General features: G+C 41.8%; 2 protein-coding genes across 2 annotated transcripts; both read right to left on the bottom strand.

Annotated features, from left to right (window-relative positions):
- Positions 1-13,082: 13,082 nt before the first annotated feature.
- On the bottom strand, positions 13,083-16,010 carry LOC108680454 (protein singles bar-like). Its single transcript, XM_018169274.1, has 4 exons — positions 15,744-16,010; positions 15,337-15,519; positions 14,554-14,791; positions 13,083-13,108 (listed from the first exon to the last, which is right to left on the bottom strand). Exons 1-4 carry the CDS (start codon positions 15,840-15,842, stop codon positions 13,083-13,085), a joined length of 546 nt encoding a protein of 181 aa, XP_018024763.1. The 5' UTR covers positions 15,843-16,010.
- Positions 16,011-19,783: 3,773 nt separating this feature from the next.
- LOC108680441 (glycine-rich cell wall structural protein 1-like) lies at positions 19,784-26,837 on the bottom strand. The gene is made up of 3 exons (XM_018169261.2): positions 26,584-26,837; positions 20,771-21,288; positions 19,784-20,544 (listed from the first exon to the last, which is right to left on the bottom strand). Exons 1-3 carry the CDS (start codon positions 26,615-26,617, stop codon positions 19,843-19,845), a joined length of 1,254 nt encoding a protein of 417 aa, XP_018024750.1. The 5' UTR covers positions 26,618-26,837; the 3' UTR covers positions 19,784-19,842.
- Positions 26,838-27,413: the final 576 nt, after the last annotated feature.

The raw sequence follows: 27,413 nt of genomic DNA, 5'->3' as shown, positions 1-27,413 counted from the left end.
ACAGTGTAGTCATATAGAACATGACTGTTGATACAGTGTAGTCATATAGAACATGACTGTTGATACAGTGTNCTCCCCTCACACGCTCCCCTCACACGCTCCCCTCACACGCTCCCCTCACACGCTCCCCTCACACGCTCCCCTCACACGCGCCCCTCACACGCGCCCCTCACAGGCTCCCCTCACACGCGCCCCTCACGCGTCGCCAGCTTTACGATGGTTGCCATCACTTCCAGTTCAGCGGGCGGCGGAAGCCTTAAAAACTAATCGAAAGGAAAATAACTAAATAGAAGGCACCCCATCTTTGCTGGTCAACAGGAAGAAGCATTTGAAGCGGCGCCTCGAAATATCCTCACTCTTTACCCGCTCGCAACCCACGCAGTGAGGAAGTGCAGGAGCGAACATCGGAGAGCTGTGAAGATGAGAGTTGCTTCCCATTAGGTATTGGGGTGTCATGGTGTGTTGGTAGCTCTCCTCCACCCATGATCTTCTGAGTCTTGTATTCATTTGGGTAATTGTTATTATTTCGTCATTTTCTTTCTCATTGGATTTATTTTAATGTATAAGTAACAGTTCAGCCATAACAGCCTGAAACCCAATTCAAAGTCAAACAAAATCTTCGCTAATCGTAAACAGTTAAAATTGGTAAACTCGTCATTCGTTTCACTATCGACTCACTATAATGTGCTACCTCCGACAATGAGGCTCATGGGATAATGTCAGTATTTTTACCATGTGAAGACGGTGAGACATAAAAATATTTCTTTTAATGTTTAACACACCAGCGTTGACCCGATATTTGTCCAGTGTTTGTTCTCCAACAAACACGGTTATTCGCTGCCGTAACATGAGCCGGAGAGCGGGGACGGGCGTCGAGCTACGGGTGATGGATGACGTCGGCAAACAAACGGGCGCCGACGGGCTACGGGCTCCCAATAAGAAGAGGGTCTAAGACGTACCCTGCCAGTAGCGTTCACTAGTGCAGTCTACAAGCAATATAATGGCTGCACCGTGCCCAGGATCTCCTATTAGCAATGTAGATATTCAAGCCCTCTACTGGGCCCATTCAAGCCCTCTACTGGGTGTAGCCTGGCCCAATGCCAGCCTACAAGCCCTAAATCATTAAATTTCGAGAAACTCTGCGACTGGCAAAGCCTGGCAAAATTTGACTGGTAATGCCAGAGTTGGTCGTTAGATAGACACTAAGAGTCGGCGTCAGATTGAAACTGTCGTACAAATTCAACGTGACGGAGACCACTTAACAGTACGAGACAGTCCCAGACATAACCTGACAGTCCCAGACAACACCAGACAGTCCCAGACAACACCTGACAGTACCAGACAACACCTGACAGTACCAGACAACACCTGACAGTCCCAGACAACACCTGACAATACCAGACAACACCTGACAGTCCCAGACAACACCTGACAGTCCCAGACAACACCTGACAGTACCAGACAACACCTGACAGTACCAGACAACACCTGCCAGTGCCAGACAACACCTGACAGTGCCAGACAACACCTGACAGTGCCAGACAACAAATGAGACAGATATGTGGGACAGATACGGCGTATCGCGACAGGATAGTAGCACGTGTACACGCTTAAGGTTCAAATGAAAATATGAAAAATTGTATAGAAGTAAAATGGTATAATAAAAACCACTGCTTGACTGCATGACAGTGTTGACAACCCGACTGAGTCAGTGGTCATTGACTGCGTGATATTATTGGCAACTGTCAGTCATAAATAGTGCAAGTGTCAGTCAGACATTGATTGTGCAACTGTCAGTTATTGATTGCGCAATCAATCACTGCGTTATTGTGCAATCAATTCGGCAGCATCAGTTGGCATTGAATGCGATAGCGGTGGCAACCCGACTGAGTCAGTGGGCATTGACTGCGATAGCGGTGGCAACCCGACTGAGTCAGTGGTCATTGACTGCGTGATAGTGCAGGCAACTGGACTGAGTCAGTCGTCATTGACTGGGTGATAGTGCTGGCAACTGGACTGAGTCAGTCGTCATTGACTGCGTGATAGTGCGAGCAACTGAACTGAGTCAGTCGTCATTGACTGCGTGATAGTGCAGGCAACTGGACTGAGTCAGTCGCCATTGATAAGACCTAAAGTAAGTCATGAATCTGCCCACGCTGGTCCCATAAATAAGTCAAGCCATGGACAGCCCAAGATTAAACTCATGCATGCGGACGGTCCCTGCGGCATAGGAATTGTAAAATTTCCCCCGTTGTTCTTAAGAACTTAGAAGTTCTTCATGTCGTGTCTACGTCCAGAAAAATCAATGAAGTCTAGTAATATAGTTTATTTTAGGTACACTACAAAAAGTGTAATATAAAATTATGTGTACAGACTACTACTTCATTGAATCAATTATGTTTTTCTCTCAGCGTGAAACGATTTTTTATCTTCCCGAGCAAATTGCCACGAACGAAACTTTCGTGACTTTCCCTTGATTTGCATTTTGCGTGAAATATTTTACCCGTTGCGCGTAAATATTTTCAATCCGTTAACCCCTCATAAGGGCCACCAAGCGAAAAATTCCACTCTAATTGTTGATTGGATATGACTAAGGGTGAAGTTTCATTGCTTATCACTATCTGACTCACGATTAGTGAAATGTTCATGATTCACGATGAGGTTCGTTAGAATTTTCTTGATTTTACAGCAAAACATTTCAATATTATGCTGTCTGGCCCCAGTACATCATGTTTACTGTTTATTTTTAGGCATATTTTCATCGAATAGGAAGGCGTCTTAAATAAATGGCCGGCACCAGCCTGATGACATAAGACAGTGTTGGTCTTCTTAGACTTTAGTGCTGCAGAGTTACAGCCATAGGCAGAGTAGCAATCATTGGACGACTACTATAGCACTTATCATCGTATTGCAACACAAAAACACACTTGTATTGCAACACAAAAACACACTTGTATTGCAACACAAAGATACACTTGTATTGCAACACAATGATATACTTGTATTGCAACACAATGATATACTTCTATTGCAACGCAATGACACACTTGTATTGCAACACAATGATACACTTGTATTGCAACACAATGACACACTTGTATTGCAACACAATGACACACTTGTATTGCAACACAATGACACACTTGTATTGCAACACAATGATACACTTGTATTGCAACACAATGACACACTTGTATTGCAACACAAAGACACACTTGTATTGCAACACAATGATACACTTGTATTGCAACACAATGACACACTTGTATTGCAACACAATAGCACACTTGTATTGCAACACAATAGTACACTTGTATTGCAACACAATGACACACTTGTATTGCAACACAAAGATATACTTGTATTGCAACACAATCACACACTTGTATTGCAACACAATGATACACTCGTATTGCAGCACAATTATACACTTGTATTGCAACACAAATATGCACTTGTATTGCAACACAAATATGCACTTGTATTGCAACACAAAAATCCCAGGTTTAAGCTCGCAGCAAACGCTGGTTCCAATCCCTGCCTACAACATCAGCAAGCTGAAGACATTAAATAACTGCCTATCTTAATTTGTCAGCCCGCGTGTCGAGAAGCTTGAGCTGAAAACACTGAAGTCACTGGCGATATTTCAGAGGGCGCTCATTATTAAAATATCGTCCGGGGCTGCCAGCAGCGACTGGCTAATGAGTTACCAGGTACATTAATTAGCATCCATTAAAAAGCATCCATTAATAAGCATCCATTTATAAGCATCCATTAATAAGCCTCACAGCCACCGCGGGATGGATGCGCCGTGCTGATCTCTCGAGACGTGGCCGCCGCACCTTCGCCCTGCCAGGCAATTTTCCGCGGTTCATTTTTTGCGTTTATCGTTCCGGAATAAATTAGAAATTGAGTATGGAATTATTCATGTCCGTTAAGAATGCGGCCAGCTATATATTATCAAGAAGTCTTCCAGAGGTCATTAGAACATTAAAGCAAATTGAAAGGGTGTATGAAAGATATCGATTCGTTTGCACGTGACAAATATACAATAATGCTAATGTAATAAACGCTATGTATATCAATGATAATCTCTAATATGAACACTAATCTAAAGCATCAATACCTCTCAAACATGTCGAAAAAAATTTCGTGAGCGCAATACACGACTTCAGATCTGTTACGTTTTTTTTCATAGCATCGCTTATAAATTTGTCCACACTCATGGCTCGAAAAGAAAAACAATTCGATGCCCCTTCAATATCAATAAATTGGCATTCAAAAACATAATTAAGTAAGGACCTCTTTTTGCCTGAGGTATAGTGGTACACCCTACAAAAATCTAAAAAAAATCCCGAAAAAATTATTTCGCGATGCTTTAAACTATTCAAAAATGCCTTGTAATTGAGATTGCAACAAATAAATATTTGTACTGATTAAGAAATTTTCAAGTTCATAGTTGTGAAGACCAGTTCAATTCAGAAAATCGAAAATTTTTCTAAAACATTCAAATATTGCTGATTTGATACATCGATGACGTAGAATTACGGACGTTTCGCGAATCATTAAAAAATTGTTCACTTTTCGCAAGTTTTCAAAGTTTGTGCTCAGCATTAGCTAAGCCTTGAAATTCAAAGTACTGGTTGACGTCTCATCAATTGAATCATCATAAAGTGTCCAAGCTAACAGACTCTCAATAAAATCCTGTTGAATTGGGGCTGCAAAAATACGAAAGGAATCCTGTTGAATCGAGGCTGCAGGGAGTATTCTACTTACTAAAAAATTCAACCAACTTATACCGAGCAATGCGCATGAGTCTCCTAGATGAAGAAGTATAATTAATCCTTCTATTGAATTTTAATTCCAGAAATTTAATATGTGGTTGAATTTGTGCTTACATGGTAACACTCAATAAAATAGATAGGTATCAATTATAACAAGAAGCTAATTTAGGACAACAGCCTCTGGGGGCTGACACTGCCATCAGGGAGCACAGGTCAAGCCGTGCAGCAGCAGCACCGGGACCGCGGTGCTGTGTCTGGAGCTGACACTGCGTCAGGGCGCACAGGTCAAGCCGTGCAGCAGCAGCACCGGGACCGCGGTGCTGTGCCTGGAGCTGACACTGCGTCAGGGCGCACAGGTCATGCTGTGCAGCTGCGGCACAGGGACCGCGGTGCTGTGCCTGGAGCTGACACTGCGTCAGGGCGCACAGGTCATGCTGTGCAGCTGTGGCACCGGGAAAGTGGGGCGCAAAATGCTGCCGTAACCTGACGCAAATGGAAATTGAATCTGGGCCGTAACCGGAGCTTGGCCGCGGGCGCAGCTGAGTGCTCAGCGCGTATCGCTGCTCTGCGTACTGTTGGTGACGCAGGCAGAGACGGCCCCGGAATAATCTGGATGTCAGCTTCAGTTAACATGGAAAAAGTGAAACACTAAACTGTATTTGTGCGACGCGAGCTCACGCATATCAACAAGTTACGTATGCATGACTGCCAGTGCAGTGTTGAACCATTTGCTCTCTCGATTCTATATTTGAAGAAAAATCAATTGAATATATCAGGTCGAGTCTATACAACTCGCATAGAAGCTGCATTATTAAATTACATTGTTGGTTAGGATTTAGAAAAACACTGAATTTTAGTTAAAATTTAATAAAATCATCAATTTCCAATTTTTGACTCAACTTTGCAATGTGGAGATTTTTTCCAATTCGGTATTTAATTTAAGAGCAGAAGTCCGGAACAAGCCACTTGCGCGTCTCTACAAAAGCTTTAGAACGCGCGGCCGGTAAAACTCGAGCTCCCGTTAACCTTTATGATTATTGTGCCGGGAAGTTTGGTCAACGGTCAGACGCTTCCTTGACGGTGCGCAGGGGAAACGTTGCCGTCCGTAGAAATTAGAACCGAGAAAAGATTTTCCTTTCTGTGATGTAACAAAATCGATTTCAGAAACGAAAGACATTCTAGTGATCACGGGCGGAGGATTATATTGTGTTCTTGAGTAAAGTACAGTACGGTACAGTACAGTACAGTATAGTACAGTACAGTACAGTACAGTACAGTACAGTACAGTACAGTACAGTACAGTACAGTACAGTACAGTACAGTACAGTACAGTACAGTACAGTACTGTACTTTTAATGTACTTTTTAATACTAATTAATGTACTTTTAAAAATGTACATTAATTCTCATAATTCAATGCGTTGAATTGATTGATTGAAAGATAAAACAACGAAAAAGGCAGAAAATAAATTAAAAGACCGAAAAAACGGAAAGCCTGACAATTTTCCTCCCACTCTTCATGCCTACTGTCTACCGCCCAATGTAAAAATCACAAGCTAACGCACTGATTAATTGGAGTGTCAAATTTACATACTTTAACTATTGGGTTTATTGTCCACACAAACCTTAAGACCTTAGGAACAACCCAGATAACAAGTACCCAGAGTTTGTTTAGGGACACACACCCAAAGCCATGCTGGAAGCATCACCTTTGACGGCGACCAAGCGCCACCCACTAGCGATACCGAGAAATAAACTGAGATTACAGAGGTTCGAGCCCTCGGCTACCTCCTCTCGTCTCGACAGTGCCGTTACCACTGCGCATACAGTTGTTCGAAGCACACAGCAGAAAGCTTGAAGCGTTGCACTGCAATCCGAAGTATTTCACTGCTAGAAGCGGTCCAAAGGTGGCGCAACCAAGCCTCGACTGCCCTTAACTTCATTTGTGTTGCGACATTGTTGGGCCCACGACGCCGCAACCATAAACTTCGAGTTAAGCGATTGGGTGTCAAAACTCCTGCAGTTCCAGCGCACACCCAAAATGAGTTTTGGAGCGACAGTGGACAGATTGCGACGATCGGCGCTGTGCAGCAACTAACTTACTTTTGATCATCCAGTATGGGGCCAAATGCTGCACTTTCACCCCAGCTATCGACGAAAATTAATCAAAGTGATAAATCTTGTCCGAGACAGATCTCATTACTATGAGACATGAAAGTAATAGGAAGTCATGAACAAATATCGGAAATTGTCAGTCGTAAGTTGCTTAAGAAGTGCTTAATTCGAGGGTAGCTAAGCGCATGTGTTTCCAGTGTTTCTATTCCATTAGTTTGCTTAGAAATAACGAGCGATTATTAACTGCATAGTTGAATGGAACCGAACGCTTCATTTTCAATACAGTTTTTACTGAGCTTGTCTTGGTCTTTCCTCTGCCTCGCGTGCTCCGTGAAACACAGCAAGTAGCAAGCATCCGTCATCGCTCACAAATAATATTTCCCCCTCAACTGAAGGGTTTGCCAGGAGCAGAGCTGGAACACTTGCTCTTCAAACCAAAGCCGCTCGCGAGCAATCTGCGGTAAATTTTCTGGTAATTTGCTACATGCGAACTTTAAGAATGCACGGAATAAATACTGGAATTTCAGCACCTCATTTGCAGAAGAAATTTAAACAGACCAAACATTAGCAACACAAAGCAATTGCGTTCAAATTTAAACACCTGCAATCTTTCTGGTTTTTTATAAATATCATTACATGTCAAATGAATAACCAACCGAAAATTTCACACAAGTTATTAATTTAATAGAAAAATTAAGTTAATGTATTGCATCATTTGCCCAAGTTGTTTGCTATAATTAAATTTACACCTGCAGATATTATTAACGTTTTATTCATCTTACGGATGCATTTTATAAACAAATTATAAGTGTATGCGTATAAGATGTGCGTAAGTGACTTTTTCTCTCACGTATGTGGCCGCTGCCAGACCACTGACAATTAAGGGCGCTCTGCATCCCATGAGCTCATATCCAAACTTCTGAGGATAATTCCCTAAATAGGCGCAGTCTCTGGCACGGGCGCTCTGCATTCCAAGAGCTCATATCCAAGCTTCTGAGGATAATTCCCTAAATAGGCGCAGTCTCTGGCACGGGCGCACTGCATCCCATGAGCTCATATCCAAACTTTTGAGGATAATTCCCTAAAAAGGCGCAGTCTCTGGTACGGACGCTCTGCATCCCATAAGCTCATATCCAAACTTGTGAGGATAATTCCCTAGAAAGGCGCAGTCTCTGGTACGGACGCACTGCATCCCATGAGCTCATATCCAAACTTCTGAGGATAATTCCCTAGAAAGGCGCAGTCTCTGACACGGGCGCTCTGCATCCGATGAGCTCATATCTAAACTTGTGAGGATAATTCGCTAGAAAGGCGCAGTGTCCGTCGGGTGCGACGACGGCTCAAAGGCTCGCCGAATGCGCCTGCCATGTGACGCAGTTCTCAGGGGCGTCTTGCGGCGCCCGCATGCATGCCTCTCAAGTACTCATTTCTTGAGCCCCTGACAGCTCATTCCATTTCTAAGTGCCCCATAGCTCCGCTCCGGCCTATGTTCCTAAAATTTATTCGCGAGCAGGCAGAATTGTGAGCGCACAAGACGAATACTAGTTTTACTTTCTCCAGGAGCATGAAATACAACTGAACCCAAATTTAAGTTAAGTATTAGGCATGAATATTAACACAAATGTTCAAAAAAATTCAATTATTCTCCAATTATCGAACAGATTGTAGCCCACTTGCTGCTCACTACGTCTTAATCTTAACAAAACCATCGCGTAAAATCCGTCTTGAAAAAATTTCTCTCCTTGCAGGCATAATAAGTATTTACCTTCATCCCGTACTACAGTTACATTGCACTTAGTAACAATAAAAACGACTTATCATTTGACGTAAGCCTCATGGCAAGTTTTCCTCCTTCTCTTTAAACCGAACTATAGACAACAAAATTGAACTGAGCATTCGCTACTGGCCGCTTTATTTACAGCACTCTTTGATATTCTCCTAAGCGCTAATTTAAGTGTGAAATTATCCCAAGTCTATAGTAACAATGCAATTCTTCCGCTCATCGTGGATGAATTGCATCCTCGTGCGGCTGTCATGACATGTTCATCCTCGTGCTGCAGTCATTTTCATCGTTGGTAAGCTGATGCTGCATTTATCAAGCTTATAAGGTTCGCAGATTTTCGCCTGTGAACCCCAGCTTCTCATTATATCTCTTAGGAAATATTAACTAAGTTCCTTCAAAAGAGATCTAATTTATAGCAGAACTTGGAGAGCTTGGCGAGCGTTTCCCAGCCGACCTATGACGAGGCCGGCCGCCGGACTTGCCTATCATAGACTATCATGAGATTATGAGACGTTGCAAGTTATCGTAGACTATCGTAATATTAGGAGACGCCGCAAGTTATCATAAACTATCATGAGATTATGAGACGTTGCAAGTTATCGTAGACTATCATAATATTAGGAGACGCTGCAAGTTACCATAGACTATCATAATATTAGGAGACGTTGCATGTTATCATAGACTATCATAATATTAGGAGACGCCGCAAGTTATCATAGACTGTCATGAGATTAAGAAGCGCTGCAAGTTATCACAGACTATCATAGATTATACGGCGATGCAAGTTATCGTAATCCATCATGAGATTACGAAACGTTGCAAGTTATCATAGATCACAATAAGATTATGAGAAGCACCAAGTTATCATAGACTATATTATAAGATTAGAAGACGCTGCCATTTGTGGGCGGGTAATGTGCAGTGCGGCATGCCGAAGTCTCCTGGGGCCATACTTTCAAAACTCGTGAAGTGAACGTAAGTACTTACGCTCTATTTTCTTGTCTCTGATTGGTGGATTTTGCTCGATAGCCGTCAATGATTGGCTGACGAACTTACGATCTCTTAACTATTTTTGAAAGTATAGGCCAAATATTCAGGCCGCATCATATCGTGGGCTGTTCGGCCAAGTGAGGGCGCGGCTTGCGTTCTTCTGTACCTTCTCCTCTCATCTGTGCTCTCAACTTGTGCTCCAAAATTTTCTAGTTATTTTTTTCCTATTGGTTCTTCATTTTTCATCGCCTTTTTCTCTTCTGGCAGGTCCCTCGTTCTTACAATTAGGCTTGCACTGTCCGAAAATGCTGTTTAATAATAACCTTTCGGAGATAGAAACGCACTGTTTCTTAAGTACAAATTGCATTAGAACAATTAAATGTTTATTCGATAGACAAAACACAAAGGAGTCAATTTTCCACGGCTTCTCTAACCTTGGTTCTCAGATGCTGTAATATTCGGCGATATACCCATTAGGCTACGTTTTTACTGTCTTTATGTTGCCGTTCCTTCTCTCTAATTGGGAATTCGAACCCTAAACGAATAGTGCTTTTATTATAATACCACTTCCTATATTATGCACATAAGAACTTCTCTCAGAATTTCTAGAACTGCGTAAATAGATGACGTTAGCAACTGTTTGTTGTTTTCAGCAAAGGCCTACGTCGTGCTGACTGCGGCTGCGACACAATTTGGGTTTCGTTTTTTAGCGTACAAGTCTGCGCGCCTCACTTATTATGCGCAGCACGAACACCTGCCCTCGGCAACAGCTGTCTGGCAACACTGCCTGTACTCTGGCAACACTGCCTGTACTCTGGCAACACTGCCTGTACTCTGGCAACCCTGCCTGTACTCTGGCAACACTGTCTGTACTCTAGCAACCTTGCCCATACTCTGGCAACACTGCCTACATATATTATATACTCTGGTAACTCTGCCTGTACTCTGGCAACCCTGCCCATACTCTGTAACACTGCCTGTACTCTGGCAACTCTGCCTGTACTCTGGTAACACGGCCTATACTCTGGACTCACTGTCTAGACAGAGGGACAAACAGGCGACAATTTGTGGCAATGCTGTACTCAGAGACTGTAAACTGGCTTTTAGTTTTGTTAAAAAATCTGACAGCAACTAAATTGTCGCCACAATTGAAGGTGCGCGACTTGCCGCAGTCTTGGAAAAGATGGCTGGCAAACTCAGTTGCTTCAGGGAACAATCATTGGACTGTTAACTTGCTACAAGTTGAGGATGAGTGTAGTTATAATAGCAGCTGATCCAGCGCACCGCCGGGGCCTTTATACATGACCTCAGCTCCAGAAATTAAACATATAACTCTCAGCACTCTCATGTGATAACAGAAGAATAGATGTTCTCAAAGTTTGATGTAAAAGCTGCGATTTTAAGAGTAAAAAATATAACTTAGTACGCACAGCAGTGAGTAACAGAGAGCGCATTTTCTCGTCGACGAAAACGTGAATTCACGGGCGGACAGACAGGCGGACATGGTGAGCACAATAGTGCATTATTTCCAGAAATGAGAAAATGCGCTAAAAAATGTTTATTCAATTTCATTCCACAAATTAAAAATATTATTCCAATCAGAAGCAAGAACAAATTCATTTCAACATTGAAACCTGTTCGAGAAAGTCCAAGCAAACTTGGCAAGACTATAGTCCCATTAATTTAAAAATAAGCTCTTTTGGGAAAATTCCCCATGGCGAACAAGAAGTTTAATATTTGTTACACCCTACGTCTAAAAAGATGAAGAAATGTTTTACGATAAATAAAGAGCTCGTTTTCGAGAGCCAACGTAATAAAAGTCCACGCGTGGTAGAATTTGGAGCCTCCAACCTGGGCGCCTCAGAGTCGAATCTTTTCCATGGGAGTGCCATCAACATTCTTGTCTGTAGGACCTGCTTGACGACGCATGCCATACACGCTTCTCTCCTCTTTTTCATCAGCTATTGTATGGTTTTTGTAAGTTTTTATGGTGTGTGCGATGAAAGATATTGTCGCAGGTCTTGGGAGGACCGCAGCTCAGCAGGGCCCTCATATTGTAGCGGGGATGCGACTTCCATTGTTTACTTTTCACCTTCTCTTCTGGAATAAATTGCTAGCATCTGGAGCATCTCGAGTGATAATTCACGCGTGCAATGCTTGTTTTTATTTTGAGCGATCATAAGGATCGAACGAATTTATTAAAAATGGCATGAACCTATGTGCTTTAAATGTTGAGTAGCAATATTTAAGCGAACATATTTTCAATTACAAGCCTCCTAAAACCCACAGTTTGGTTACTATTAAATTTCGAGAAATAAAGGAAGTAAATAGTTGAAAAAATTCTAACCCGATGTGAACTTGTTTCTGATTCGATGATTTAGAGATACTTGATCCTGAGCATAGAAATTAGCCTGGTACGATAGATTAATCGATCTAGGTTTCTTAATCTTGAAAAACTATTGATTTTTGGAAAATCAGTTCATATTAAATTACTTCTGTTATATCCAATGTTTCTCTCGGGCAATAATATAAAAAATGGAATATTCTTTCAGCTTCTACTTCGGTCACGAACTTCGCCAGATCCAGAGATATATTGCTTAATACAAGTTATAATTTCATATAATTTCATTGATAATTTATCGAAATTATTATGAAAGCTATTCAGGTAACACAGATCATGATTTGAACCAGTATTATAAGATCAATTTGCGCCTACACCGTAAATTTTCAAAATAAAATCATTTTTGATCGACCCTCTGTTATATTGGCGTAGACGGAGTGATCCGTGCTGTCCAGTTTGCATATTATATTGAGGAGCGAACGGCTCTCCTCCTGACGTTGTATACAAATTGTGACATCAAACCGTCTTGTTATTGGGGCTGCAGGAGTCGTTATAGCTTCTTGCTATATAGAGGGCTGTAGTGTGCTGCAGTCCGTCTTGTTATTTAGGCTGCAGGAGTCGTTATAGCTTCTTGCTATATCGTGGGCTGTAGTGCTGCAGTCCGTCTTGTTATTGAGGCTGCAGGAGTCGTTATAGCTTCTTGCCATATCGTGGGCTGTAGTGCTGCAGTCACGTTATAGCTTCTTGCTATATCGTGGGCTGTAGTGCTGTAGTCCGTCTTGTTATTGAGGCTGCAGGAGTCGTTATAGCTTCTTGCTATATCGGAAGGTTTCGTATGCTGCAGTCGATCTTTCAGCTGGTGGATCTATAGTTGCTTTTGGTACATTTGTGCAACGGTGAACTAGTGATGCATGGATTGCTGTTCCTATATATCAAGCTAAGGGATGTTGCGGAAACTTTTCCCCGCGTCAAAGATCACGTTATGGTTGCGATAGCATTAGTGCCTCCATTTGACATTGATGCCGATGCGTGCACGTGAATCATGATCTGTTAGTTTTGAACACATTCTCCTACTGCGCGTTTGTGCCGCTCATATCTGCAATTTAAGTTAATATCAAAACTGTCACTTTCAAAATATGTCTTCTAACCTGAACAATGAAATATTTGTATCACACTATATTGCTCTGGCTGTTTTCTTTGCTTTCGAATTCCTGATTGCTCACTTAATTCTTAGCCGTAGTACGCATACACTTTCTGGGTAGGTATTACGAAATTTTATTATTTCGGCTTAAGTTAACCATAATGTGTATGGCCTAACACATGATAACTTTGCAAGAGTTTGCGCTATTAACACATGCCACCTACCTTGTCATAGCCTCCAACCGTTATGTTCTAATAGGACATTTACCTAATTCACTGTTTATTCGCGGTTTCAGTGGTATTAATTGCAATTAATACATCTTATGAACAAGTAATATGTAGTTTTAGTTGATGACACGCGGACGAAACATGTTGGCACGACGCCACTGCCTAGGATATCTAAACTTACATAGGGTATTCGATTGTTGTAAGAACCACTTGCATCACAGTGCGTACCACTTAATGTGAACGATATGCATCACAGACCAGTAGACCATGTCATTCAAGCCAGGCTCCTTTGCAAGTCATTCGATAATCTTGTGGCAAGGATTGACTCGAATCCTTAATGAAATAATTGGACATAATTGAAGCCTCAAAATATTCCTCACAAAATTTTATTCAATAATTCTTCAATATATCCTAGCCATAGTAAATCTTCAGTCGAAAACTTTTCGATCGCTGGTTTAGAAAATGAGAAATTAGCTCGTCGTGGCGCACTGTATTTACGGAAACGTCCATTTTATAAGAAAAAGTACATCTGTCGAGTTCTCATCGCTAAAGATACACTGATAATGGATTAGTCAGCATTAACTCATATTAAATACAAGTTTCAAAATCAATGCAATCAATTTCGGAGTATGATGTTGAAAATTTCATTGAAGATATAACCTTACCGACTATATTGTTATGCAGCCTTTCTTTACGTTCGGAGTCTTTTTTGGACGATCATGGATATCTCTCTGAATACTGTGAAAGAACCTTAAATTGGACGAATCAAACTGTAATTAATCCAAACAACGTACGATATACTGAATCATATTTCATACTACACCTATAATTCTTTTAATTTAATTTAATTAGAGTCAAGTTTCAGCCGTGGTGAGTCAAGTTTCAGCCGTGGTCGAGAGCGGACGCTCGTGTTTTGCGGTCCCAGATTTTCAACTTTTAACTTTAACTGTGCCGTTTTCGGAACTCTTTTTGCATTTTTTTATGATCCGTNTATAAGAGACAGCCTTACGACACTCACGTAGCAGACACACATGGGCACGTAGGCCACGTAGTAGGAGACCTAGAGACACTCACGTAGCAGACACACATGGGCACGTAGGCTACGTGGTAGGAGACCTTACGACACTCGCGTAGCAGACACACATGGGCACGTAGGCCGCGTATGAGACTCACGTAGCAGACACACATGGGCACGTAGGCTGCGTATGAGACTCACGTAGCAGACACATGGGCACGTAGGCGGCGTGGTAGGAGACCTAGAGACACTCACGTAGCAGACACACATGGGTACGTAGGCGGCGTGGTAGGAGAGGTTCATGTAGAGCGGCCACAAGACGCTCTGTACGGCCCACGACAAATACGAAGAAGAGCTCAGGAACAGGAAGCTCGACAGGCTGTGGTACACTGTCTCCTGCAGGGAAAAATTGCTATCAATAGTGAGAAATAGATTGAGTAAAAAACAAAAATATGTTTAAATTTGAAAGCAATTAGATAAAAATAGCACGTTTGCCATGAAGGGTCAAACTATGTCGCGAATAATGGAGACCAAAATAATTACAAGTGGAATGCTACTAAAAAATTATTTGATGACGTGATGAATTATTAGAGGACGTGAAACATTGTGATGGCGTGACGGATTGCCCGGCGATTTCAAACTTTGTTCAAGTTCTCGTGATATTTATTTGGCTTGTGTAAGTTTCGAGGTATACATGCAATTCAATTGAAAAGATCCGGTCAAATGATACGATTTTGGATCTTCTGTGAAGAACGGGCACGAAAAGAAAGAATAGGCGACAGGCCACATCAGGCCTACACTTCAGCGCCGACATCACTATGTTATGTTATGTTATGTTATGTTATGTTATGTTATGTTATGTTATGTTATGTTATGTTATGTTATGTTATGTTATGTTATGTTATGTTATGAAGCACGGAATGGCCAAGCCGGAGACTCACGTATGATGACTTGCGCACGAGAGCCCTGGATGTGGCGGATGTGGTGTAGGTGATGAGTAGCACAGCAGTGGTGAGGATGGCGGCTGAACATGTGGTGAGGTACACGCTGTACGATGCGCCCAAGCTGCTGCTGTACGGCATTCCGTATCCCATGCACAGCCACTGGCACAGCACTGATAACAACTGCACAGCAACTAAGTCGGCTAAGAATAATAATAATGAGAGAAATAAGTGTCGGCTAATATATAATATAAGAGAATAATAAGTGTCGGCTAACAACAATTACCGAATAATGGATGCGATGTACGAGAGGTGGTCTCAGACGTGACGATGAGAGAGTATAAGAAATAAACTGGAAACCACAACAAGAAATGTGAACACTTAAGATGTTCGTTAATAGGTCTCACCATCTGCGTGAGTTTGATCCAGCTGTCAGCCTCCTTGTAGTAGCTGGTGTCAATGCAGGAGCAGCAGCGACAACAGCAGCAGCCGAACCCAGCGGTCATATTTTCTTAATTTTTAATTAATTAATAATATAATAATAACTTAACTAATTTGTCCCTTAATCGTGGGATCTGTAAGGTCGTGAAGTAGAGATCTCTATTTATCTGTTTTTTTTTATGAGTATGAAATGATAAACCAAACAGAAATAGTTCGAAATTGCTTGAAAGTTATTTTTCTGGTGGAATTTCAACTGGAAAATAAATTTTCTCTTCGATCAATTTATTTTAATTTAATTTTATCATTGCTCGCTTATATTTCGTTGCGTTCTCGTGAGATGGAATCTATGCGCCAAACAGAAACAGTTCGAAATCGCTTGAAAGTTATTTTTCTTGTGAAATTTCAACTTGAGAATAAATTTTCAATCAATTTACTTTAATTTAATTTTATCTTCGCTCGCTTATATTTCGTTGCGTTCTCGTGAGATGGAATCTATGCGCCAAACAGAAACAGTACGAAATCGCTTGAAAGGTACTTTTCTCTTGTGGAATTTCAACTTGAAAATAAATTTTCAATCAATTTATTTTAATTTAATTTTATCTTCGCTCGCTTATACTTCGTTGCGTTCTCGTGAGATTGAATCTATGCGCACCAAACGAGGATAAGAAACGAGGGGCGGAAGTGCGAGCGGCACGCGCGCGTGAGCCACAAATAGCAGAGAACCTCACTGGGTTGGCGCCGCGAGCACATTTACACTGTACAGGCTACACAAACTCAAACGTTTATAAGAGAAGTAACTTATGAATCATTATTGTGGAAAGAATAAAATATAATCACGATGCTACATCGCAGGATTTTGATTCAATAATAAAGTATTTACCATCGAACTGAAGTACAAGTAAATTAAGAGAGTGGCATAACAAGTTATTGATTTTCTTTGAAAAAGTGAAACTCAAAGGACCTGTCCATCAGACTTCATGTTATGATCTCAATGATTATTTGCCGTTCACCAAAGATATAGTGGGGGGAAATAAATATTCGTACACTTGAAAAATCGTATTTTAATGTATGTAAGTACACAAACTGAACAGGAGAAGTGATTTATATTATGTATAGAGGCGCATTGTATTCAAAAATAGCATCAATAAGTGGAAATTTCAAGTGGAAATTTCAAGTGTACGAATATTTATTTCCCCCCACTGTATGTAAATGATAGGGCCCTCAGACATTCATGCTTGGTCTGTTTCTATTGCTTCTAGTCTGTAAAGTACGTACAAATTCAGGGGCATTTCTAAAAGAATCATTTGATTTGGAATGTCTATAATTCGAGCACTAATGAAGATCTATAATCTCGAAGTTTTTACCTCAGAGGTTCGAAGAGAAATTCAACAACTTTTTTGTTAAATTTACCAATTCCATTGGTAAAATCACTGTCATTCAAAAATAATTGAAATATTATCGAACTCATTCAGTTATAATACATGATTCAGTAAAATTTACTAAATTTACTAATGGTGCTTTAAATAATTATTACAAGTTATTTAATATGTTCACGTTCAAATATACGGCATATGTCAATACGTTAATGAAATACTAGCGAAACTGCTTTACGAACTTCCCCTCTGTTACAAAGCTATTCAGCAGAAAGCTAGATAAGATTATCAAGCTCAATCAAAATTCTCTGCACTGCACCTCTGAAGTGACACTTGAACTCGCGAGTTATTATAAACGAGTATACTTATTCTATACACGAGTATACACGAGTCGATACTCTGCTTGTGGCGATGCGTATGTTCATAGGGCACATCTAGGACATGCAGGCATCGGTACACCACTTGCTGCACGCTAAAACCGGTGCGCTGCACGCTAAACACCACCCGTGACTAAACGCTACACATTACCGGTGCGCTGCACGCTAAACACCACCCGTGACTATACGCTTCACCTCACCGGTGCGCTACACGCTACACGCCCCACCGTCACACTGAACAGCTCTCATTTCTGAGCCTCAGCCGCTCTTGACTTCCCCCGCCTGCGACAAAAACGGCAACAACCTCCCCAGCAGCGACGGGTGCCACCGACCTTCCCTGCGGCGACGCCTGCCTCCTGCCGCAGATGCAGTTAATGAAAACTTCGATTTCATGAAGAAAAACCAAAATTTATTCCAGCTAATTTTATCCTCGCGTATTCGTTCCTTTTAGAAGTGCGTCACCATGTGATAAAGTAGGTAGTAAATTTCCAACTGCTTGCTTTTGGACGACGAAGATAGAGCTCTAATGGCTCAAAATAAAGATAATAATATCAAAGATAGATAATAATTTCTTGTAGCCGGCAGTATACAGACTGTTTGTTCCCGACCGGCGCAAATGTCACAGTGTTTTGGGATTTGATTCCGAGGCCTGGGTAAGTCGTTGCGAGCAGTAGTGCAATGATCTTATTGTTTAGCATTGCTGATTTTGTGAACAAATATTTTTGTCTACTGTGGTTTATTTTATGTTTTCTAATTATTCTGCTCAAGCACATGATCTCTTATCCTCACTTGCTGCTTACATCCTCATTTCTTATCCGCAAAAGATTTGTCTTTTTAACTTTGCCGTTAATTTTCGAAATATTTAAGTAAGCTTTGATTTGTGCTTTAAATCAGTCAGCTTAAAGCTTTGCTTAGTAACTCTTAGGGAAGCGTTTTACCAATATAGCATCCGGTCATTGGTTGGTTTGATTGGGGCAACCAATCCAAACCTTTACGCGGCAGGTCGTTCGATTATGTTAGTCGCAAGTCGGCTCGTGACTCTTCCTTGGAAATATTACCAGCGTATTACTCGGTCCATAGGCCAGCTATTGGGGTGCGTGTTGAGAAGGCACTTTACCAACCTTGACAGGCTGTGCAATCTAAGTTTTGATTTGTACAGGGCAGAGCCGGCATTATGTTTCCCGTTCTTTCGTACGATGAACACTTGGCTTATAAACTCTTTCTTGCTGTTGTCTTCACTTCATGCCTGACGGTTGCTGGACTACGCTTCGTACCTAATTATTATTAGGCTTCGCTTCATTGTTATTAGGTTACGCTTTATACCTAATTTTTGCTGGACTACGCTTCATACCTAATTATTATTAGGCTTCGCTTTTTTGTTATCAGGCTACGCTTTATACCTAACGGTTACTGGTCTACGCTTTAAACCTAACTTTTGCTGGACTACGCTTCATACCTATATAATTGTTACTAGGCTACGCTCAATACCTAACTGTTACTGGTCTACGCTTTAAACCTGTTACTGGGCTATGTCCTTGCTTCCAAGTCTTAAATTCTACATCTGAAGGTCAAACGTTCTCCTCTGACCTTTAAATTTACGCGCCGTCCTTCACATAGTTCAGCTCTGGTCCGCGGGAACGGTTTTTGTAGCTCAAACTGTAAAATGTTCTCCTTGCAATTGTTGTCTAATAAAGTATGGGAGTGTGTCTTGCTAGCAGCCTTCCATATATGTATTTGGTTTCTTTTTAAGCTTCATGCTCGCGTATCATTTAGATTTAAACTAGCAGCATATATCGTTCTTTGAGTAATTTGCATGATATAATTACTGCGATATGATACGTTCAATCGGGATCCGAGCGTCGCAAAGATAACAGTTTAAACTTGTATTGATAATATCTTCTGAACGGCCGAGCAGCAATCGTTTTTGTGATTACTTATTAGAGACGCGCATAATTTTTGTAGGAATCATAAAGCAAAAACACGGCATTTCTAGCAAATGATTTGTATACAAAATATCGCTCGAGTACATAAGCAAAGACATTTCTCACAACTTGGAGACTTATGAAATATGGGGCAATGATTTATCCTGCATTATAGTTGTCCTAAAATATTTCCAAATACATCACAGTAATAAATATTCACTGTGAGAGTAGAGCATAATATTTTCATTCATTTGGAAGTTTCCAAAAAATAACTTGCTTGCCTCTATCTCTTCCGAAGGAAGTGTAGGAACAGGACACTGTTGCTGTGCTGAATGCGTGTGGTAAATATCGTCAATATCTACTTGCTTTGAGTGTACAAAAGGAATGGGAAGATTAAAAGTTAGGAGTCCCGTACAGGGATGATGGAGCTTGCACGCTGGTACCTCTTCCACCTTGCGCTCCACCACCTGGCCGAACTCCGCCTCCTGTTCCTGCTCCTGCGGAGGGGCTTGGACGACGTCCACCTGCTCCACCAGATGCACCTGGGCGACTTCCACTCGCTCCACCTCCAGGGCCGCGTCCTCCACTGCCGCCACCGACTCCAGGAGTGGAGTAGAGTTGACTAGGCTGCTGAGGAGCTCCGAGTCCACCAGCGCCGGATCCTCCAAAACCACCTCCCCCTGTGCCACCAATTCCACCGCTTCCAGGTGCACCTCCTCCGGAACCTCCAAAGCTTCCTCCAGCGCCTCCTGGTCTTCCCGCATTGTCATAGCTTCCGCCGACTCCACCAGTTCCTCCGAACCCACTTGCGCCTCCGGGCCCACCGCCGAATCCGCCAGCACTTCCGGGCCCACCACCAAATCCACTTCCAGCTCCTCCTGAGCCACCGGCTCCCCCACCGCTGGGGAGGCGGGAACCGAAGCCAGATCCTTCGGGCACGATCCCGATATTCGAGTTGAGGTCGTAGAACTGCTCGGCGCTGCTGCAGTCGAAGTTGTACCACCAGTCGCACACGAAGTACTGCTGGTTGAAGATTGTTCCGTTGGGGCATAAGAAACCGTCCTGGCGACCGTCAAACTGGCAGATGTAGAACACCTGCAACAAATAATCTCAGTTTAAAATTTCATCCTAAGGAGCCTACATAACTCATGAATATAATGTTACTTATCTGAACATTGGAACTTTTTGGCAAAATATCGATTTAATTATGCACTCAATATATCTGCGATATAATTGAATAACATAGTTTAAATTTTGTTAACAATGATGCCCAATGACGTGCTGGAGAAGCAGGACACATGACATGTTGTAGTGAACACACCTGGCAGAGAGCGGGGCTCGCGGTGTCAGCGTAGTAGCCCGGGGTGCGTCCGTCGCACGAGAATCCCGTGTCGGGAATAAAGGACAGAATCGGATAGTCCTCCCCTGGGACGCCACCCCCGCCAATTGCGGTGGACAGATCCCCAGTTCCTCCTCCGAGGTCGTCACCGCCAAAACCTCCTCCTCCGAAGCCCCCTGGACCCCCTCCGAAACCTCCACTCGTCCCCCCAAAGCCTCCTGAACCTCCAACACCGCCGCTTCCGCCGAAACCTCCTTGTCCACTGCTTCCACCTCCGGTTCCACCAACGCCTCCGTCGCTGTAGCCGCCGCCGATGCCTCCGCCAGGAGCTCCACCGAATCCACCTGCTCCGCCACCGGGCGCACGACTGCCTCCACCACCACCACCACCTACTCTGCTACCACCACTTCCACCGCCGCGGTTGCCACCAGTAGGTGAGAAGCCAGGCGAAGGGACGTTGTTCAGGTAAGATCCATAGATGACGGAGTGGCTTGCAGTCGCTGTGAATAAATAATTATCTTGAAAATATTCACAATTTAAGACTTTTTGCGTATCTCTAAAAATTTGAACTGATTAATTTTTAGCTTAGCAGCTGCACGATTTTCGAATGGAACTATATTCAGAACTGCGACTCAAGGTTTGACAAGGTTTCAAGTAAAAAATATAACAAGGCCTGAATTTCCAATTAAATAAGTAAGTCTTGTTAAATTAGTAGCCATATAGAACTTAAGTCTAACATAAGGAGATAAATCCTTCAAGGATAAAACATCAGGTACTCATGTTGCTGTAAGGATGTCATCCGTATTACTGCGAGACATGGAACCTCACACGCGGCCTAGCCGGTCCATCTAGAACACTTGATCGCGTGAGTTGCTGAGAGGCATGCTGAGCTGTTAGGCTGCAGAGCAATTGCCTGGGTTCATTATCGTGTAAGAAAATTAATATTTATATTGATTTATTTCTAACACCATTTTCTTGTGATTCATTTATCTCTCTGTTCATTCACTAGTGTTATTTTGTTATTCATTTGCGGCACTGAGGGTATTCACGGGGAGTGTCTTATGCTCTCTTCGCTCTCGTGCATCACGTCTTGCTTTCGCTAGACGGTTTTTCACTGTTAGTTTTTTCTAAGATTGGTTTATAAATAAAATAAAGACCAACGGTCGTTTTAAACGAGCTTAAAGTGACATGTGTACAGTTAAATTTATGCGTATGATCATTCTACCAATTTTATAAACGAAATTTTTAATTTCAAGAATTTTATTCATGTAATGCAACAGTGGACGTGCAGAGCTGACCAAAAAAAGCGTCTCTTATAATGAATTTTTATCGCAACTGATCGACCTCTGGTCTAGTAATGCCTCACGTTCATTTTTTTGTACTTCTTTTCTAGGAACGTATTACAAAAAAGGACCGCTCTCTTTTATATGGATTTTTTGCTTAAATTAAAAGTCTAATCTGACATCGAGCTCTGTCATCGATGGATAGCAGGCTACTTCGCGGCTGCAAGCGAGCCTATATATGCCCTGTTAGTGAACTAAAAATTATATTGTTGAAGCCGCGTAAAATACCTGCCCCACAGAGCATCGATTCAGTACACTCAAAATATAGAGACATCAGTGCCATTATAACAGAGTACACAATGCAAGCTTTAAACAATCACACAAACCAACTTTGTGGTATACAACTACTTATACTTTTACTATTTCGGTCTGCCCAAGAAGACAATTGCTGAATACAGACAATTGCTAAATGGTTACAAATTTGAAGTTGTTGCCTTCCTTTCTGAGTAAGCTGCTCGTTACGCTTGCAATGGGCGATGCCATTGTTGTGGTGCTGCTGTTCGAGACGCCGTACTTGCGAATCCAGGCGTCAATCTCATGTGCCACTTATTTTAGGAGCGTGAGACTTGGTGCCAGTGAAAGCCTGGGCGCATTCCCTTTCCAGAAGCCTTAAAACACGCAAAATGTTGCTCAAATAACAGGCTGCTCAATCTGAAGACTGGCTTATTACAGTATCAATAGATTGGCCAATAACTGGAGATTTTATTGTCTATTTGTACCAAATTATTTTTGTACGCGAAATCATTAAGAGGATTAAATTATGGCAGGACATCTTCATTCGACAATACCATTCAAGCAGGAAATTTCCATGAAGCTCGCGGTCGGTACATCAGAAACAACGCACCGTAGTCCGGAGGGTAGCTTTCAAATTAACGCCAAAAATTATATATAAAAGACTGAATGCACAATCTAAGGAATATCTTAGTCATGCAGGTTTCCCAGTCATGCATAATATCCGTAATTTTTTACTTAAATGTTAATCGTTTTAAGCCGAGAATGAACACTTGTTCAAATTGTTCGAAAAGCCAAGTCTCCACTTGACAGTAATGCAAACTATAGCTTGTCGAATCGAAATCAAATCGCAACCGCTTCCTGCTCGCTCAGGAAGTTGCTCGAGTGCAATGATTACGAAGGCAGAGTTCACGAGATGCTCTTCATTAATATAAAATGCTTTGAAACAAGTGGCATCCTCGACGCTGTCAGCGGCCACGAGGCATGGAGAAAGGGTTGTGTAAGGATATGACAAACGATGCTGATGCCTGAAGCTTGATCGCAGAAGGGTTTACGTAAGGGTATGACAGACGATGCGGTACAGCTAGGCGTATCAATGGTACAGTGAAAGCGATTAGCGATGGTGAGAAAAGCTGACTGAAATACTTCAATAAAAATGCTTTGCTATATGTAGGCTGCAGGACACTTTATGACTTGCATGCAGCGGCAATATTTAGACACGGTATTACATGGAGTCTCTCGTAGTGTGGTTATTAGAATGTCATGGTATGTGACTTCTGAAGTAAACATGATCGCCAATGGCGAACAGAAAAAGAGTGCTGAATTGCACATTCTTCAGCTGTTAATGCATTCAAAATTGTTACGGACGCTTAATGCGTTCAGAACATTTTTATTGAACATTTTGGCTTTCCCTCATAAATATAGTGCCATGAATTGCTAAGCAGTCCAAAATACGAAAATTTATATCTTTTGCACGATTTAAAGCAATTTAAAGAATCATTTTACAATTTTCTTTTACGCTGCGAAGAATTGCTTATCTCTCTCAAAATTATGTTTCAGAGATTAGAATATTCATTAAATAAATGTCTCCAGTCAAAGCCGAACCAGCGAAATATTTTGAGATGTGAACTCGTCACGTAAGTGGATTAGGGCGGTCAAGGCTGCGGAGGATGCCACTCAATGAGCCCTGAATTATGGCAGCAAACGAGCGTACGGAGTTCACTCTTCAGCATCTCATCTGCAGCCAAGTTTCCTACCGCTGGCCCGCAAATTGCATCCTCAGGAGCCTCCCAATTGCCCGTTTTGCAAGCCTGCCTGGAACCTGCGCCGCTGTGACGGAGCACTTGGCCTTATAAGAGGTGGCCTGCGCCGCTGTGATGGAGCGCTAGGCATTATAAGAGGTGGCCTGCGCCGCTGTGATGGAGCGCTAGGCATTATAACACTTGGCATTATAAGAGGTGGCCTGCGCCGCTGTGACGGAGCACTTGGCATTATAAGAGGTGGCCTGCGCCGCTGTGACGGAGCACTTGACATTATAAGAGGTGGCCTGCGCCGCTGTGGCAGCGCTAGGCCTTATAAGAGGCGCCTCTGAGTGGTCACCAGCGAGTTAAAGAAGTTTTTCATTGGACTAAACTATTTCAAACTCGATAAATGTACTATCTGAAGATAGTGTTTTATCATTTAATAATTAAGGTGGTAATGTAGCATGTAAGACTTTTATAGAGCGTCAAAGATATTACCGTATTATCTAAGATAGTAATGTAACATCTAAGATCGTAATGGAACATCTAAGATATTAACGTATCATCTAAAATAATTATGTATCACAATCTTTTTATTCTTTCTTCTCGTTACGCGAAGATGCATCCCCAGAGCGACCGAGCTCCAGGAAACGGCGTAGCGCCTGCTGTGGCATCATAACAAATTGTTGCGAATAATAACTCCGATCCAGAAAAGCGGCACTAAAAGGACTGTAAGAAGGTTATCAGCACTACTTGTCCGAATGGTACTTGTTGTAAGGCCCAGCCAGTCAAGTTAGAGCTCTTTGTCTCTGGTGTCTCTGCAAGGCTGACTGAGCTATTATAGGCTGCCGGACGCTAGTCTCAGGTACGAGTGAATTTGGATCAGTGCTCTTTTTTAACTGTCTATGAATTATTGTATTTTGGATTATTGAATTATCTTTCTGTATTGTTCATTTCGACGTATATTTATTTGTGTCATTTGTTTGTCTCGGCAGGACAGCGAAGTCCCTCCCCTCTCTATAGTTATAGTCTCTCTGTAGTTTTATTAGTCTACCTAGTAATGATCGCGATTCTAAACTGTTCTTGAATAAAAATAAAAACTTTATATCAATCGATTGAACCCAACATCATCACAAGGACGCATTGTAATTTTAGAAAATCGTGGCGTCCTATATTCTTCCATTTCATAACATATATATATATATATGTTATGCGGACCATTTCATAACATGCCCAAATGCGGACCGTTACTGCCAGCTATGAAAACTAGACTTGCAGTCACCTGAACAAATATATTTAGGCTTAGACAGCTCAAATAATTGATTAGGTTGCAGAGCTATGGTTTACTGTAGGGCTGTTTGTCGGTTGCGTGTCGTCCCTAGCTTCCTTCACATTGATTGCTCTTTGTTTCATGGCTAACAAACGGCGCCTGAATGCCCTGCATCCGCTGGAGTGGTTGTAATTTATGCTATTTTCGTAAGTGTTTGGTCGGTTAGATTGGCGGTGAAGGGCAAGTCAGGATCTGATGATGGGGGTAACAATTTCATGTGACTTTGTTTTTCAATACACAATAATTTAGAGCTTGCCAGTAAACTTAATCATCTTGACGAACATTTTTTTTAATAGAATAGTTTTTTGGGCAATGAAACAAAAGTTGATTTCTAATTTCAGTTTGTGTATCCTGAAATGGTTACGATTCCTAAAACTCAGCTGTCAAGTTTGAACTCGTGAATAACAACGTACCTTATTTTATAACAGCGTAGATAAGGGTACGTTAATCTTAATTAATCTCTTAATCTACAGTCCACGAGACGAGCGGTGTAAAGATTTGCTCCACAATACTTAAATATGTCGCCAGCTCGCTGATATTTGCATATTTATAAATTTCGCGCAAAAATGGGAGTATCGCTTTCAGCAAGGAAATGTGAATAAAGTCTTTACTATATCCCTGCATTATCTCATTGGTTCTTCATATTGCAACAGAGCAATAGAGCAAATGCATGTTATTGCCTCGAGAAGACTAAATAACGCAGGCAATAAAAATATATAATTTTTATTTTATTTTAGCAGCATTATATTGTAGGAAATCTCTACCCCACCAAGTAACAGTACGATGAAAGTGAAACAACAGCCCTTGAGTTTTTTTCTGAGACTTGCCTGACTGTCGTAACGGAAATTATTTTTTTTTATTTAAACGTTGCTTCTTGAGTAATATGAATTGTGAAGTGTTTCGAACAAATACTTTTGAAAATTTGATTTTGCGGTAAACAAATTTTTAAGTTCACGTTCAAGTTCCAAAAATTAATCCAGTATTGAAAGAAACTGCTGGGCTTTTTAACATGAAACATTAAATTTTATCTCCCAAAATATTTATACTATTTCAGGAGAATAAAAACTACTTTAAATTCAAGTACTATTTGCTGTACTTTTTATAAATTCTCGTGACCTGTAAAAACTATGACTTTTTAGTTCGACTTACCCAGGATTAGGCACAGCTGAGTCAGTCTGGACATGGCGCCTCGGAGTGACACTAAATCAAAGCACGCTTAAATTCTTTCTTCTTCAGTTTAAGTTCGACTAATCCCTTTTATTTTTAAAATATTTTAGTGTATGCTCATATAATTGAGCAAACAATAATATACTCCAGACTGAGGCAGCAGAAGAGCAGCACTCTTGCGCGGCGTCTAGAACAAAGCGTCTATGAGCTACGTTCGGTCGAGCGTTCGTTGTCAAGGTTCGGAATGGAATGACGGTTTGGGGTCGACGCCAGCCTTTTATAGTCGCGGGTTAGACTGCATCGACTGAGGGCAACCGTGACCGTTTAATTGACTCCAGAATTGTTCAAACTCGCGCGTGCCCTGACTGCCAGAGCGCCTCATGCCCTCGACGAGCGTAACAAATGGGAGAGCTGCGCTCGTCGCGCTTACATTCTCAGAAGATGCATGATCACATGACGTCGGACTCCTTTGAAAATGTCCCCTCGTTAAGCAGTTCTAGCTGGTCCTAGATCATTTCTCTGCAATTTTCCTTCGTCAGACGGATATTAAAACTGGACCATAAGACGCTCAGACATTCCTATGATTCGAGGAGTGTTAACCATCGGCATTCTAGCATACTGGTTTACATTTTCTCATACCCCCCCCCCACTCATTTCACATTAAATATACAATCGATGTTCCAAGAACATAACTTATGTCTAGTTAATTTAATATTGAATTTAAATAAACTCCGAGCTTCAACTGAAGTTTTTTTATTTAATTACAGAATTGATGCACGGCCCCAGTACTGTGCTTTCGCTGTGCGAGGGAC

Source organism: Hyalella azteca, unplaced genomic scaffold, assembly GCF_000764305.2.
Source record: "Hyalella azteca isolate HAZT.00-mixed unplaced genomic scaffold, Hazt_2.0.2 contig16847, whole genome shotgun sequence".
In the NCBI taxonomy this organism is placed as follows: domain Eukaryota; kingdom Metazoa; phylum Arthropoda; class Malacostraca; order Amphipoda; family Hyalellidae; genus Hyalella; species Hyalella azteca.
This window is presented reverse-complemented; position numbering and strand designations above follow the sequence as displayed.